The 17,021-nt window shown below is 53.0% G+C and overlaps 1 protein-coding gene across 1 annotated transcript in view; it reads left to right on the top strand.

The window, feature by feature from the left end:
- The first annotated feature begins 3,852 nt into the window (after nt 1–3,852).
- The window catches only part of DSCAML1 (DS cell adhesion molecule like 1), a 327,539-nt gene continuing 314,370 nt past the window's right edge, over nt 3,853–17,021 (top strand). The window contains exon 1 of the mRNA XM_069468885.1: nt 3,853–4,035. Within this exon, the coding sequence (XP_069324986.1) occupies nt 3,990–4,035 (46 nt within the window). The 5' untranslated portion in view covers nt 3,853–3,989. The remainder of the gene's footprint in view (nt 4,036–17,021) is intronic.

Consider the following 17,021-nt stretch of genomic DNA (forward strand, 5'->3'; position numbering starts at 1 on the left):
AAAAAAAAAGGCCAGATCATCACCTAGCGTTCTGATGCAACAAAATATTGAAACTAATCACTGCTTTTAAATGGATGGTGTGTCCCTACTGGAAATGAATTCCACAAATTTGAGGATTAGAAGAAAGATCAGAGCATGTGCATAGGTGCCAGTGCAGAATTTCTGGATTGTGTTCAAATCGCATTTGAGCACAGGTGTGCCTGTCATTAAGTGTTTATGTTTACCTGTACACAGGAATGTTTGCCTGGGCAACTGTGTTTGTTCTCACCTTGGTATGCATATATTTGTGTGTGGGTGTGAGGGTTTCCATCCAATTGGGACTGTGAAGGAACTGTCCCTTTTATCAAAATAAAACACAGCCCCTCCAAAACGTCAGCTGTGGAGGGAACGGCTGGGTTTAAGGTGCGTGTGGGGTGGGACAATCCTCCCGACTCTTTTCCCTCGAGGGTCCTTTTTCCCTTGGTGTCCCCTCGAGAGGATTGTTGCTGACCCTGTCACACTAGCTCCCCACCCCCAACTCTTGTTGAAGAGGAGGCTTCTGAACACGTCTGAGCAGACCTGTCATTTTCGAAGATATTTTCCTGAATACTAAGGAGGAACAAAATGTAGGAAATGGAAAATACAAAAAGCATAAGGACTGTCTGTTTTCGGGTCCTTCTCTTGTTAGCGGTCTTCCTGCCTCAAAGTGCTCCTTCCGTGTTCCTGCTGCCTCTTGCCTGGATTCCCCACCCCTTAGCTCTGGCCTTGTCACAGCATGGAGCACAGATGTCATCTCAACATCCTCCCAGTAGAGCTGTTCCCTCCTCCCAACCCCCACCGGTCAAGGTCCCTGTGAGCAAAGCCAATAATGTGAGTGATGTTTACCTGCACTTGCTATGTGCCAGCCACTGGGCTTGTCTTCTTTAACCCTCACTATGACTTTCTGAGGTTGATGCTGGGGCTGCCCCCACTTCACAGGTAAGGGAACTGTGGCTTGGCACACACAAATTTCCCAAGGCACACAGCTGGTAAGGGGCAGAGCTGGGCTGAGAACTCAGCTCTCTGTCATTCCGAAGCCAAGCTCCCAACCCTGACGTTATAAAGCCTCCTTTTGCTGGAAGGAGTCCCCAGGCCTGCCCTCCCCACCAGCCCTCCCCCTCTATTCCCACATAGGCCTCCAGACTGTAGTCACCGACACGATGAATGACCTTACCCTTCAGGTAACACAGGTTGTGGGCCCTTAAAGGTCCCCATGTGGAATCTGTATAAAAGGGACACTCCGGTTATAGGAGGTACTTCAGGTGCATGAGAAAGGGGGGTCCTCCTTTACCTCCAGCATGTGGGGGGCATGGGGCGGGAGCAGCTGTGCTGAACCCCTGAGGCCCACTCCACGCCGCCTCCCCAGCAGACAGCAGACCCTTTCATCCTGTCTGACTTAGCGGTTTATTTTAGGCATGGCCTGACCAGGTGCTCTGGGTCAATGGGCTTAGTTTTAAATAACTGGATTCCTCTCAATGACCATCTCCTTTAGAAGGGAAGGGGCATGATGGAAGAACGAGCCCAGCAGGCTGAGGGTGGTGGGGGAAGGGAGCTAAGCCAGGAGGCTGGAAATGCATGACCTCTGTCACTCCCTGCAGGACCTTGGGGCTTCCCACTCTGGGCCTCAGTTTCCCCATTTGGAAAGCAGAAGATTGGGCCGGGTCATCTCAAACATCCCTTGCAGTCTCTGTTCTATGCCTGTCTTGGAATGACAAAACATCTCATGAAAAAGCATTTCAGAGTGGTGATTCGGCATCATGGAGCCACCAAGGGAGGCAGTGCCACACAGAGCCAGCGATGCTGCTCTGGATTAAGGAGACCTGGGTTCTAGTCTTGCTTTTGATACAAACTCAGTGACCTTGAAAAAGCTAAGCCTCAATTTTCTCACCTGTTTAAAAGGGGGCTGATAAAATTTCAAAGGATAGTGTGAGGATTACAGAGAGCAACTGCAGGTGAGAGCCCTTTAAACTCTTGAAGTACTATATAAAAAAATAAATGCTCCCAGCAATTCCTCAAAAAGTTAAACACAAAATTACCAAATGATCCAGCAATTCCACTTCTGGGTACATACTCAAAAGAATTGAAAGCAGGCATGCAAAGAGATATTTGTACACCCATGTTCATAGCAGCATTATTCGAAATAGCCAAAGGGTGGAAGCAACTCAAGTGGTCACTGGCAGATGAATGGATGAACAAAGTGTGGATATAAACAGGGTGGAATATTATTCAACTATAAAAAGGAATAAAATTCTGACACATGCTACAACAACATGGTTGGACCTTGAAAACATTAAATGAAATAAGCCAGACACAAGAGGACAAATACTATATGATTACGCTCATATAAGGTACCTAGAATAGGCAAATTCATGGAGACAGAAAGTAGAATGGTGGTTTCTAGGAACTGGTGGGGGAGCAGAGGGGAATGAGGAGTTACTGTTTAATGGGTGCAGAGTTTCTGTTTGGGCTGATGGAAAAGTTTTGGAGACGATGAGTGGTGATGGTAGCACAACACTGTGAATGTATTTAAGGCCACTGCATAGTACACTTAAGATAGTTAAAATGGCACTTGTTCTGTTATGTATATTTTAACATATTAAAAAAAGCAAATGCACACTTTTCAAAATTTAGTTAAAATTTCGAGGGATAATTTGGCAAAACCCGGGGATGAGGGGTCCCAGTTCTCCTGCTTGAACTTAGGCCAGACATTTTGGAGAAGAAAATTTTCTTCCTCTGTCAGGTGGAGCTAATCAACAGCCTCTCTCCCTCCCTCCACCCTTCACACTCCACACCTCGCAGGTGCCCAGGTAGAGCCAAGCGGCCAGGGCACATCCAAGGCGACCTCCAGGACCCTACAAAAGGGAGGGTCCAGTCTTGGCGTCTAGTCCATTCTCAGGGCTACCGTGGACTCCTGTTCTGGATTCTCTGTGGCCCCTTATTTTGGAAGTAAAACAAAAGGAGAGCGTTCCAACCTTATCAATCTTGTTACAGCAGACCTGGCTCAGCCATGCCTGTGTCTTCAGCTCCTAACACATGCGTGGCACACAGCAGGTGCTCAACATTGATTTTGTAAATGGGAAGATGCCCTCACTCAAGTCCTATTCAATGCCAACTTTATATAGACTAGTATAAGGAATAAAACAATTTCTGCCGGGCAAGAGAGCTATGGGAGGTGGGTAGGTGCAGATAAGGAGGAACCTACACAAGTATAACTACATTAAACTGTTGACTGCAAATAATTGTTTAAATAGTCACAATGTGCCAAGTGCTGAGGCAAATTCGGACAGAGTGCTGGAAGGTGTCTGCACTCGGCTGGGGCCCTGCAGAAGGCAGGCTTGCAGAAGCAAGGAGAAGTCGGAAGGGCATGCAGCTACGAGCTTTGGGTAGGGAGTAGCACCAGGCGGCGCGGAAAGATCTTAGTCTTGATTTTACCCAGAGCACCCATGGTCCCCCATCCCTGAGGGTAAACTGAGTCTGAAAGTGGTAGGAAGCATTTGCCCCAGGTTACTGAGCCAGTAGAAACGGGGCGTCCTTGGCCTGAGCATCGCGGGCTCTTGGCACATGTATGACACATGCCTGTGCGCGACCACAGCTCCAAGCCGGTGGGGGACAGGGACCCCTCGCCTCTCAGACAGCGAAGCCAGATCGGGGCCCATCTGGTCTGGGCCCCGCCCCCGTCTCTGGGCTTGTGGGGCTGGGGGCCGTCAGGGCTCAGGGCTCTCGCTGCGATCACCACCCGGGGTGCCGCGGGGGGGCGGGGAGAGCGGCCGCCTAGCCCAGCCCCGCGGATGACAGGAGCCGGGGAGCCGAGGAGGGAGGAGCCGCCGCCGCCGCCGCCGAGCGCTGGGCTGAGGAGCAGAGAGAGCGGGGCGCGGAGTGCGGGCGGCTGGGAGCGCGCTGAGCGGGGGAGAGGCGCTGCCGCACGGCCGGCCACAGGACCACCTCCCCGGAGAATAGGGCCTCTTTATGGCATGTGGCTGGTAACTTTCCTCCTGCTCCTGGACTCTTTACACAAAGGTGAGACCTGCGCGGGCTGCTGGGCGGCGGAGGCGGAGGGGCCGGGGTGCGCGCGGCTGGAGGCGAGGCGAGGTGCCCGGAGCACTCCAAGTGCCCGGGGGACCGACCCCTGTGCACGGCCCCGGGTGGGGCGCAGAGGGGTGGGGCAAGCACCCGGAGAGGGGCCGAGTAAGAGTCAGCCCGGGACCGCTCGGCCAGCCACCCGCGCCTGCCGTTTTGGGGTGCGCTCGTAGGGGTGGTGGCGAAGGAGCCCCTCATCTCCCTGCTCCATAGCGGGCCGCAGTTCTACCCTGGACCCCTCCCCCAGCCCCTTGCCCGCTTCCTGCGGCTTGGTGGCGCCGGGACCCGGAGTACCCTCCGAGTCAAAGGGTCCTTAGGCCGTGGACTCTTCACCTAGGAGTCCTGGCTTGTTTGAGCCTCGGACTCGGCGGCTTACTCCTCCTCTACATCTGCGCGCCCCTCGACCGCCCCGGACCCCCGCCCTGGCACGAATGCGGGCGCACTGCATGGCGCTTATCTGCGCGTTGGCTGGATGCAGGGCGGGGATAGCTGGGGGTCCTGAGAGCTGGGGGTCCCTCGGGTAGCAAGTTTGTTCTCTAAACCCCGAGGTCACCCTCCTCTACCCCACCCCTCTGCCCCAGGCGCTAGACCTGGTTTCGCTGCGCCACCGTGGCCACCTCGGGCAGCGCGCCCCTAGGTGCGAGATTCTCCGCTTCCGCTCCTGGCCAGCCGGACCTGGGGACAAGTCTTAGGGCTGGGGGGCGTGTCCCTCTTTCCGGAGAGAAGGGGTTGCTAGGGGTGGGTCCAGGTGTCCGGCATGTCCAGACCTGCAGCTGGGGCGCTGCGCACCTGATCCGCAAGGTAGCTGGGACTGGGAGGTTGGAAGAGGGCAGACATTTCCGACCGAAGCCACCTGGGCACCGAGTCGGAACCAGGCTGGCGCTGGCGGTCGGGTTTCCAGGCTATCGCAGAGGACGTGCCGCGGGGCGCGCAGATGGCGGGAGATGAGGCGGCCGAACTCTGCGCCCTTGCGCGGCAGAGCACACACGCTCAAACAAGCTCAGCTTTACCTGTGCAGCCCTCTAACTTTTCTCCTTCGCGCCCTAGGGGAGACCTCTTCCCCTTTATGTCCGGGCGGTTGCCCTGGCACAGCAGCAACTCTTGACCCCTAGGCCACGAGGAAGGGCAATCCAGCAGACGATTGGGGCCTGGGGAGGGGTCCAGTCCTACCCTGCCCAAGCCACGGGGGTCGGAGTCTGCAACCTTCCCGAGCCGGAGCCGACTGCAATATATGGAGGACTGGAGGGAGGAGGGTACCCCTTATCTGTAGATACCGCGGGGTCAAAGCCAGACTGAAGGCCAGGGTGCTGCTGGCGTTTGCTGAGAAATCAGGATGCGGGACGAGGGGTGGCCTCGGAATTGTGGACAAAGTAGTTGAGTTTCTCAGACCCAGTGAGGTCCACTGGGTAACACACCAAGGCTGGACTCGGTTGTTTAACCCTTTGCCCCCCACGTCACACCCCTTCATCCCACCTTAGCAGAGCGACAAGCCTGCCTCCTGTTCAACCCCCCGCCCCCCAGTCTCCCTCTCCCCAGGCTCTTCCTGCTTCCCTCCGCCCCCGCAGGCTGGCTGGGCTCACAGCTTTAATTACATTAATATTAAAAATACATAAGGTGAGGAGCAGCTTTCTCTCTCAATAGCTCTCTCTCCACCCCCCACCCCTTTCCCATTTTGTCAGGGGAGAAAGCGCAGGCCAGAGCTGCTGCCACACTCGTGCCCAGCTTTGTCCTCAACGCGCCCCCCCTCGCCTTTCGGTCCCCCCCCCCCAACTCTCTGGAGACCTCTTCCAGAACAGCCCATTCCCCAGGAGTGGAGGAGGCCTCTCAGCAAATACCTGAAGGTGGCTCCCCTCCCCCCTCCAGGAGCCTGGCATTAATAAATGAAGCCCAAGCTATTTGATAGGGAGGGAGCAGATGGGGGTGGGGGTGGAAGAGGCCCAGAAGGCCACAGGACAGCTAGAGGGGCAAAATCCTTTCCAACTTGAGAAGGAAGTTGCCAGTGGCCTTGGGCCTGTGGGTAGGCTGGAGGTGCCAGGTGTGGCCGCCGCCCCTCGGTGGCCTTTGGGTCTGCAGAGCCCTGGTGCCCCTGCGATTCACAGGCTCGAGTGTCTGTTGGGCGCCAGGGCGCCTCGCCAGACAGGCCTTTCTTTCCCTTGGTGCCTTAATTGGGTCTTAGGTGCCAGGCTGGTCCCCGGGGCCTGTTCTGCTTGGGGTGGCTTGGAAGGGGGGTGGCGGAGGCGGCTTGGGGAAGATGTGTTGCGGAGAGAGCGCAAGAAAGATGGGGTTTGGTGTATTTTCTCTCCCGTTGCCAGTCACCCCCGCGGCACCAAGGAAAATGTAAATGTGAATGTTCGAGCCTGTTACAGAAAACAATATCCTCTTGCAATAATTTGTACGTCCATCTGTGAGGAGCCGGAGGAGGCAGGGAGAGAGAGAGAAGAAAACAGGATGAGATGGAGCGTCCTCTGGATGGAATTAAGCAGTTATTGAATGTGTTTTAAGCTTCTGTTATTTCCATTCCTCTCAAAATATCTTTTTTTGATGAAGCCTGAGCTCAAGACCGATTCCCCAGAACTAAACTGGGAAGGTGTTTTAATAATCGGTTATCGAGTCTCCAATAACTGCCTTATTATTGCCAAAACAAATCCAGGTTTGGGCAGCCGGATGAACCCCAGCGAGGCGCTCTCGTTGTTCCATCCAGCGCGCCAGCATCTGTGGTGCCTGCATTTGCATTTTTACTGTGTAAAAGAACAAGCTTCCCCGGCACTAAAATTCCTGTTTTCTAAAAGCCAAAATAATGGGTTGCATTGATTTTTTTTTTTCATTTTCCACCCCAACCTCTCCAATGGGGACTCATGGTTCTTCTCTCTTGAGAAGACCAAATTAAAAGCCTTCGTCAGGCCATTAAGAAAATCTCTCTAACACCCTGTTCAGTGTCTAATTAAAAAAAGGGGGGGGGTTACTGGGGAAATGTGTTTTTAAAATCTTGAAATGGCAAACACAACTTGGAGAAGGCAGGCGAAGGGCCAGTGAATACGGGGGTGGGGGCGAGTGGGCAGAGAAGCCCTGATTGCTAGAAGAACATGAGGGAGAATGGAATTGCCATGATGCCTGACAAACCTTTCCGATGCTTCGTTTTTCTGGGCATCAAAGCCAGCTGCCTTTAATATATTTCTGCAGCAGAATGGGGAGCTCAATTAGGAACAAAAAGCAAGTAAGCAGTTGACCCAAAGGCAGTACTTAAGTTGAGCAGGTCCCAGGGGACTGGCTGGAGCGGCTTAGTTTTCTTAGGATGAGGAATGGGGAGGAGGTGGGCAAGGGAACAGGGGTTTGGGCCCCTGCTAGCTTGCTAAAGAAGCATGCCCCTGGACAGTAGGCTGGGAACCCCCAGACACAGGGTGGATGTCTGCCTGGAGCACCTCATGGGCTGTTAGCTTTTGACAGAGGGGTGCAGACCTCAAGCCTGCCTTACCTTCTCCATGTCTTAGGATTTCCACCCATGTTACTTGTTTGATCTCCTGCACTGGCTGGTGAATGATTTTATTTGTGGATGAGGAGAGGGGAGGGCAGATGTTCAGAGAGCTTTTTTTGAGGGGTATGAGTCTCAGGCTGAGACTCACATGATCTTGGAGAAGATGTTTTCTTGGGGACATTTGAAGTAATCAAGGGGAAGAGCCCCCAGTTCCCAAAGTGCTTTCTCAGCCCCCACCTAGCCCAGTAGATTCTAGCGGGTAGCCAGGTGCCTGATAGGGCAAGTTACAGGCAGCAGAGGTGGCATGGTGCCAGGAACCCAAGGGCAGGCCCCAGATTTGCATTTAATTTGCATGTGGATTTGCATGCTCACCTAGCCAGGCCAAGAGCCATGCCCTCTGTGAGTAGCATCTTGATCTCAGCCTCAGTAGCAGCCAGGCGGTGGCCTTCTCCTTGCATGGAATGGGGGCAGGGCAGGAGCAGGAGAAGAAGAACTGGTGTTTTTGGTAGTGCTTCTGTGTCTGAGTTTTAGGCCTACAGGGACTCAGCTCTGAGTTCGCCATCTGGCCAGGCAGCCCTGGAGCTCGCCCCTCCCCTATCCAGGGGCAGACAGTGACACCGGGGCTATTGGGGTAGGATGGGTGGCAATGGGCAGAGGTGCCTTAAGGCAGACCACACTTGGGGTGTGGGGTTGTTCCTCTTGTGCTGAAAAAGAAGAAGGGAAAGAGAGGGGCACACCAGCTATAGGAATCAAAGGTCTACGCTAACCTTTTGGTGGGTGCACCCCAGAGTGGAGGAAGCTGGGTGCTCAGGGCTGCGGTCAGTAGCTGGTGAGGAGGCAGCTGATGGGATGGGGCATGAAGGGAGGAGAATGCTCTTCCACCCTCCCAGTTTGTCAACATCCAGCTGGGGAGGGGTTGTGGCTCTGAGAGATTAGAGGAACAGCGCTGCCTTCGTATTCCTCCTTTGTTAGGGCAGCTTCAGCCATGCGGGGTGGCTCGGGGGTGGTGGACAGCAGTGGAACATGGGCACTGTGGCTGCACAGGGAAGGGTGTGTCAAGAGTTTGGAGTGATGCTTGAAGAGCACACACTTCAAGGCAGCCGAGTACTCCCTCCCAGGGAGCCAGCCGGGAGCTGCAGTGGGCGTGTGGCCTCAGAGATGTTTTTTCCCTGCATTTCCAGGGTCCTGAGTGAATCCTACCATGGCAGGTGCAGCTCCAAGGCCTTCCAGAGTTTTTTTCTTTTCTTTCTTTTTTTTTTTTTAAGATAGAGTCTTGCTCTGTCACCCCAGCTAGAGTGCAGTGGCATCCTCATAGCTCACAGCCACCTCAAACTTCTGGGCTCAGGCAATCCTCCTGCCTCAGCCTTCCAAGTAGCTGGAATACACGTGTGCGTCATGACACCCAACTAATTTTTCTATTTTTCTGTAGAGACAGCGTCTTGCTCTTGCTTAGGCTGGTCTTGAACTCCTGGGCTCCAGCGATCCTCCTGCCTCGGCCTGCCAAATTGCTAGCATTACAGGCATGAGCCACCCCGCCCGGCCCTTTGAGAGTATTTTTATGCACATCTGCTGATACAGGAGATGTGGACCAGGGCCCACAGAGGTTTCCAAAGGATGTGGTGTGCAGGTCTGAGGGGTTAGGTAGGCCGCAGGGGATGGGTGGAGGTAGAGAGGGGAGGGCCAGTGGGCAGAGCCTCAAGCACCCCCCACCCCCATTCTTGCACCCAGAGCTTTTATCCATTTTATATATTGGAGTATAAGGAAAAATAAAGAAGATTGTGACCTGCTGGACTGGTGGAAGTTTGAAGTCAAGGTAAACCCTTCGTTCACATCCCGGCTCTGCACTTACTGGCCGTGTGACTTTGGGCTTCTCTGAGCCTCATTTTCTCCAGCTGTGAAATGGGATTAAAGAAGATAATGCATATAAAGTAGCCAGAGCATAGTTGGTGCTCAATAAACCTCTTCTTTTTTTTTTTTTCCTGCACTGCCTCTACCTTCCTCCCCCTACCCCACCCAAAAATACATCATCAGATCCTGTCCTGAGCCGGTGTATTAACCAGCCACATGTTTGGCCAAGCCAATTGGCTGAGACTCTGTAACACTAAGATAGAGGGAGTGGTGGCCGGGGCAGGGGACATCAACTCCTTCCCTCTGCCCACCAGCTGGGAGCCAGTAGGACTCCTTCAGCAGAAAACTGAGGCAGATGGATTCCTGGGTGTCCCTGGGGAGCCCGGCACACTCCCTTCCCCTAGACAGCAGTGGAAATGTGGAGGGCAGAGGTTGGCTCCAGACTAAGATTTGGGGGTGAGGCAAAGGCCAGTCTCATATCTGCCAAAGGAAGGCAGTGGTGGGATGGTAATTCTCTCCCATGGTTGGCGCCAGTAAGAACTGTCCTGGATTTCCTGCCGTAAAGTCTACGCAAGTGCTCCTCACAGGTGAGCCCCCATAACTGTAGCTGGATGTATTCCTTGGTCTCTCCCTGCGGAAATGAGCTTCTGTTTTTCAGGTAGTTTTGTGCATAGGGAAGACCGTTGGCAGCCCATGACCTTGGAGGTCCCTGGGTCAGTGCTCCCTCCATGACCCAAGGCTGCCACAGGGAAGCCACGAATGACCCAGCGGTCAAATGCTGCCCCTGGCAGGTTGCGGCCTGTGGGTTCCATACGTGTTGGGGAGGCTATGGGCACAGCAGCCTGCGTGCCCGGCTTAACAGATGTTTGTCCAGCGCTGCTTTAGCGTGAACAGCATTAGCCTTGGGGACCACCCATGCCACTCCAGCTGCTACTCCCCTCATCTGTTCAGCCATCCTGCCCCACTCTCTGTGCCCGGGCTCTGTATGACGCCTGCACTGACAGTTTCCAAGGTCACCATCTTCATTAATAGCAGTTATTCAAATGCTAGTTGCATCTCCATTAAACTGATTCTAACAAGCTGTGTGTGTGAATGTGTGTGTATTAGAAAGAGCATTGTCTGTGGACCTACAAAACAAGGCTCAGACAGGCTAACCTGGGCAAGTTGCCTCACTGTTCATGTGCCTCTATTTCCTAATCTGTACAATGGGCAAAATTACCCCTGTCCTGGCTGTCCTACAGAGCAGTTGTTATTGTTTGTATGTATAAATAGAGTGAGGGTCATACAATTATATATCATGTGACAATGCTTTGTCTACTGAACATATAAATACACACATGTAAAAACCACAGCAAACCGGTTTTAGCCTGACAAATGCTCTGCTGAAGTGTAAGGCATAATTACTGTCATTTCATCATACAGAAACGGTGAAGGTCTCACAGCTGTTTGTGGCTGTCTCCCCCTTCATGGGCCCCCCACATAAGCAGAATTTTCCTAGCTTTGCTTTTCAGCATCATGGGAACAGCTGAGGAGGCATAGCCATGCCGGCAACAGTCTTCCTGGAACAAACTCGGCAGATGCCCTGTGGCCCCAGTGCTGGGGGGTGTGGGAAGAAGGCTACCTCTGCTCCCTCCTCCCATTCCCCTCCCAGGTCCTTGGATGCAAGTTTAGCCCATAGTCCTCTGGACTAACTCCCCCAAAGGGTGATTGTCCCTGCAGGGTATCCAGTATTTTGTGGGAAGAGCAGTAGGCCCACAGTCCCACCTTGTATGACCTCATTTGAGGCCACAGTACTCACTGGAATCCCTGAGAACCCTGCCTAGACAAGGGTTTGGGACAGCCTGCTTCTAGGGTGGCTTGCCCAGAGTCATGGGGTATGGAGGAGGAAGAGGGACCTGCTTTGAGGGCGGGAGAGAGATCCAGGTGACTGCCATGGGAAAAAGTCTTCCAGGGTTGGAAGGCATCTTTCAGGACAGGGAATCTGTCCCCTAAGCAGATGCCTGGTCCCCTCTGCAGCCTCCCCACCAGCAGTTCTCTTCCTCTGCCCCAGCACTTCCAGGAACAGGGAACTCCTTCCTCGCAAGGCAGGCCATTTCTGGTCACACAGCTCTGGCTAGAGCAGAGTTCATCCTTAGAACGAGCCCAACCCTGTGTGGTCTTGTACCTTCTACTCACTGGCCCTGGTTTCACCTTTTGGGCCACACAGATGAAAGTGAAGCCCTCTTCCTCTTGACAACCCTTCAACCGCTCATAGACAGATGTCCCGCCCCTCTGAGGCCCCTCCTCCAGACACACAGCGTCCCTCAGTCCTCTGAAGCTCTCCTATGACAGTGTTTTGGTGCTTCGTGATGCCCCTGTGTTCCTCGCTTGACAGTGGGGCGGCCAGAACGGAAAGAACAGTGGAGACGGTGCTCCAGTCCCAGCCTGGACACTGCTAGCTATGTCCCTGGGGCAAATGACTCCACCTCTCCAGGCCTTGTGAATGGAGGAGATTGGACAAAATAATCTCTTAAGTCCCTCAAGCATTAACAATCTAAATCTAGGATTCTCTGGGGACAACTGTGCTGTCTGAGCCGACTCCCTGGAAAGATCTTTCTGGCCATAAGGGACCTTCCTTTGACAGGTCCTGTCTAGAAAGAGCTAGAAGATTAAAGAGTCTGTCTGACTGTCAGCTGTTGCTTGTAACTTCTCCTGGAGCCGATGCTGCAGGGGCCTTGTAGGTTGAAGGGTAGCTGCATCTTCCCTGGTCTCATAGATTTCTGGTTGCTGGTTACAGGAACTGTGTTTGTGCTAAGAATCTTAAAAAACAAAAACCAAAGCCACCCACATGCCCGGTGGACATGGAGAGAGTATTTAGCAGTGCTGCTCATCGGGTTTGGAAATTGGGGGTGCTTTTTGGTCATCTCAGTGACCAGGGTGCTGCTGACATTTATTATAGTTGGGGGAGGAGTGAGAGGGGATGAGAGGTCTGGTGGCTGGATAGTTCCAAATAATTCAGAATTGTCATACCCCAAATTGCTGTCCTGTGTCAGAATAGCCCCCTCACAGTGTGCTCACACTTTGGTGACCGTCTGAGTCAGTCTAGCCCATAGTGCGCCCATTGAGAAACGCATCCCAGAGTAAGGGATGCCTGGGCGTGAGAGGCAGCTCTGCCACTACTAGCTGTGCAACACCAGGACATTGCCTGTCCTAAGAACCTGTTTTTTATCTGTAAAATGGGGTCTTGAGCAGTGGCTGCATTCAAGGGCTATTGTTAAGAATTAAATACACAGTAACATGAGAAAAGGACTTTGCACTGTGCCTAGCACAAAATAACTGCTAAAAAGAAATGGTGGCAATGGTGATGAAGGTAGTGGCAGAGCAGGTGTGGCAGGTGCAGAGGAAGCCACAAACAGAGAGCACAGGGTTTGGCCCAGCTGCTCCATCCTGTCCAAGGGTGATACAGCTCAGGCAATCTGGGATGTGCTTTGATGCTGTCTGGGAGACTCAACCTTCTCCTCCCCAGGGTCTGTCTGGGAGACTCAGCCTTCTCCTCCCCAGGGTCTAGACTCAGACGGTCTCCAAGGTGTGCATGCACCACAAGGGGTTTTTGGTGAAGCAGCAAGACCTCATATAGCTGGTCCCCACTTGGGTTTTTTGTTTTTTTTTTTTTTTTTTTTTTTGAAACAGGGTCTCACTCTGTCACCCTGGCTACAGTGCAGTGGCATCATCATAGCTCACAACCTCAAACTCCTGGGTTCAAGCGATCCTCCTGCCTCAGCCTCCCAAGCAGCTGGAACTATAGGTTCCCACCACCATGCCTGGCTTATTTTTTAATTTTTGTAGAGACAGGGTCTTGCTGTGTTGCTCAGGCTGGTCTCCAACTCCTGGCCTCACGTGATCCTCCTGCTCCCAAAGTGCTAGGATTCCAGGTGTGAGCCACCTCACTAGGTCCCCACCTGGGTTTTGAATGGACTTTTTTGTTGAGCAGAGGCCTCACTCATTGATCCTCTCTGGACCCAATTTGTCCAACTCTGGGATGAGAACAATCAGAGTGAAGGCACATAATATATCTCCTGCGAAAACCTTTGTGTGGAAATGCAGTGAAGTAATCAACCTTGCAGATCAATCCGAGAAACCTCTCCAGCCTACATCTGCATAAAGAGCTCTGTGCGAGGCCTGGGGGTCAGCAAAAGCTGTGTGGCTATTGCAGTGCTCTGTTGTTATTGATTATACCACCATTATTTTATGTACTTGATCACCAAATTGAGTTAATTAATGTGGTGGTAAGGTCTTGTCAGCCAAGCCGATGAAAACCGTCTGTTGTTAGGAAGGCAGATACAGAAGTCCAGTATGGCAAATCTACTTTTTCTAAGGCCTGTTACTCTGAGTATAGACAGAAGACACCTGCATCAGACATAGAATTTCTGGCCCTCATGACAGACGTGGTGAATCTGTTATCCAAGGCTCTGCATTTTTAACAAGCTCTCTAGCGATTCTTATGCATATCAACATTTGAGAACCACTGTTTTAAGTTATTATGATTCTCATTGTAGGCCAGCAATAAATATTTGTTGCACGAGGTTTCATTTTTTTCCCAGAAATCCTTACTGCTTGCCTGCTATGATACTTGTAACAATAGCCAGAAATACTTACACCAGAAACTGTCCTAAGCTCTTCATATGTATTAACTCATCTAACCGTAAGAACGCTTGAGGTAGACATTTTTCCTCACCCCCATTTTATAGATGGGGAAACTAAGGCACGGAGAGGGAGGTAATCTTGCTTGAGGGTACACACACTGCTTGTAAGTGACAAAGTAGGGGTTCAAACCGACAGAGTCTGGGTTTTTAACCACTGTGCTAAGTGCCCAGGGGATGGGGTGATGACCAAGGCAGTTGCTGCCTTCAGAACCTCCCGGCCCTGCAGGGGAGAGGATGCCTTCTGCCCCGTGGTCCTGACTGCTCCTGCCCCTCTGCCCTGGCTACCCAAGGGCTTCCCCCACCCATGCTTTCTGTGCCCGAGCAGACACGCTCCTCGGAGGGTCTTACCCGTCTCTGGGGGCTGGGGTGTCGCAGGGGCCCAGCGCTGGCAGACGCTCCCGGATGAAAAGTCCAGTGAATGAGATGAGTAAACATTGTAAGGGAAGAGAACAAAATGACTCATCCTCCCTGTGGAGGTGGTGAGGTGTTAATATTTCAGTCCCCTTGGGTTGTCATTTACGATGATTAGAGATGATGACATGGGGGTAACTCTACGTGCACCTTGGCGGAAGCCTCAGTCAGCCAGGTCCTCAGACAGCGGCCTGGCACCCCCATCCCAACCCAGGCAGGTGGGGTGGGAGCCCAGGGTGTCACATGCACAGGTGTCAATTTCCTGTCCCCAAACTAATCCTGATGCCCAGGCAGCAGAGGGTGAGCAAGAGAGTTGATGCAATGGATGTTTAGGTTTCAGCGGTGACCCTGAGGGCAGGCAGCCCACATGCCTGGGGGCGATTTCTGGTTTAAAAATATTGCTGTGCTATTTCCACACTTCTAATCTCCTAGCGATTTGGAGCCTGTTTTATGAAACACAGCATCGGGGTGGTGCTCAATGTTAAACGGCGGAGAAGATTAAATGGGTTTAAGTCTGGGCGTCCGTCACATGACAACCAAGCCCATAACTTCCATTTTCTATTAAAAATCCATTTCCCCCTTTGACCAGAAGAAGCTTTGCTGTTGATCTGAGAGTCTCTCTCTTTATTTATGAAGTGTCCCCCTCCTCTTCTTTCTCTGTAAATATGCCTGCCTCTGTGTGCAGAGGGGGAAGGAGCTGGGGCAGTGACTGGGATTTGAGAGGAAGGTAGGAGCTTCCTGTCAGGGGATTTGCTTTCCAAATTGGGACTGGCTCAGAGAGAAGAGGTGAAGGAGAAACCCTTCCAAGCCCCAAACTTTGAACTCTTCAGCGTGGTAAAGGGAAAAGCTCGAGCTTTGGAGCCAGACAGACCTCTGTTGAATTCTGGCTCCATCTCTTCCTAGCCGTATGGTCTTGGAGAAGACACTGACCCCCCTCAGCCTCCTTTCCTGCACCTGTAAAGTGAGACTAACGTCACCCCCACCACGTACCTGTGTGTGAGGATAAAACGAGGAAATGCCCTGAAGCACCCAAGCCCTGTGCCTGGCACAAAGTAGGCACTCAATAAATGCTAGCCTCCCTTCTTTTGAGGGCTCGATACATTAGCCAGGCCTATAAGACTTCAGGTAAACAGATGTCCTGCAAAAATGCCAAAGGAGTTAGGTATAAGGACTACAAGAACTTGAGTGGTCTCAGTCGCCGCTGTGAGGGGCTGTCTGACACCCTGCACCTTGCTCCCCTAAGCTTGCAGACCACCCCATGTTCCCCACCACCTTCACCACTGAGGGCCAAGCTCCCCAATCCAGCTGGTTTGGCCTCTTCTCCCCAGGCCCACCCAGTGCCGCAGCCTGGAAGGTTTCTGCAGGGTCCCCAGACATGCCCCAGCCACCACGCCTGCTGTGACCCCAGTTGTCCTTCTCTGGGAGTGCCTCCCCTTATCCCAGCCCACCTCTTTGGAGCTTCCTTGCAGCTCAGCTCAGGTCCCATTCCCAAAGCTTTTTGTGTGGCTGCTGAGTAACTTCTCTCTCTCCCTCCGTCCGGGTTCTTGTCGGAATCAGCGCTTTCAGCCCGTCCTCACACACGGCCCTGGGCTGCTGTTCAACCCCTTTCCCACTCACCATCTCCTTGACACGCTCCTGGAAGGTGGAGCCATTCTCCCTTATCTTTGATGGCACCCACCACTCCTGGGGGACTGCAGAGCATGTGGCTGGTGCTTGGTAAACGTCTCCTGAGGGGATGAAAGTCTCTCCTGCTCCCTGGGTCAGAGATGAGGGGGAAGGGCCACGTGGAAGGGTGCAGGAGTCAGCTGAGAGGAAGCGGGGTTTGGAGAGGGTTTAAATTCTGCAGGGCTGCAGCGTGGGGCTGTGCCCTTTCACCTCTGCAGCAACTAAGGCACCCTCGACCTCTGGGGAGAGCTGGGATGCAAATAATAATCCCCATCCCTCACTGCCATACGACCTCATGGGGAACCCCGAGCTTTCACATCTGTGTCGCCTGCTCAGCAGTCCTGGGAAGCAGGTAAGATGGTGCACTCCCCATTTGGAAAGGAGGACACGGAGGCTCAGAAAGTCTAAGTGTCTTGCCCGAGGTCACACCGCAGGTGAGGGGTGAGTCCCAGGCAGGAAGGTAGTTCTGCCAGACCCACTTCTGCCAGGTGCTGTGCATTGCACACGCCTCCCTGCTCCTCTGAGCTTGCTGAGGCTTCGTCACTGCTCTGAATATTCCAACAGGAGCCCGAGAAGGAGGCGGAGCTTCCGTCATAGAAGCCACACGAGACTCTATGAGGTCAGAGTGAGGACATCACGCCCTTGCTACTCCCCCTTCTGTCCCTGGGGGACTGAACATGTCCATTGCTTCTGCAATCACATACCTGTTGCCCTTGTGCCTAGCTCTCAACTTCGCACATAAAGATTTGAGGTATTTGCTGGTCCATGCCTCAGTTTCCCCTTTATGGATTTGCTCACTCCTTTCTCTTGGCAGGCAGGGTGAGGCTATATTAATGTTTATTTAAGGG

Source organism: Eulemur rufifrons, chromosome 6 (genome assembly GCF_041146395.1).
Source record: "Eulemur rufifrons isolate Redbay chromosome 6, OSU_ERuf_1, whole genome shotgun sequence".
Taxonomy (NCBI): Eukaryota; Metazoa; Chordata; class Mammalia; order Primates; family Lemuridae; genus Eulemur; species Eulemur rufifrons.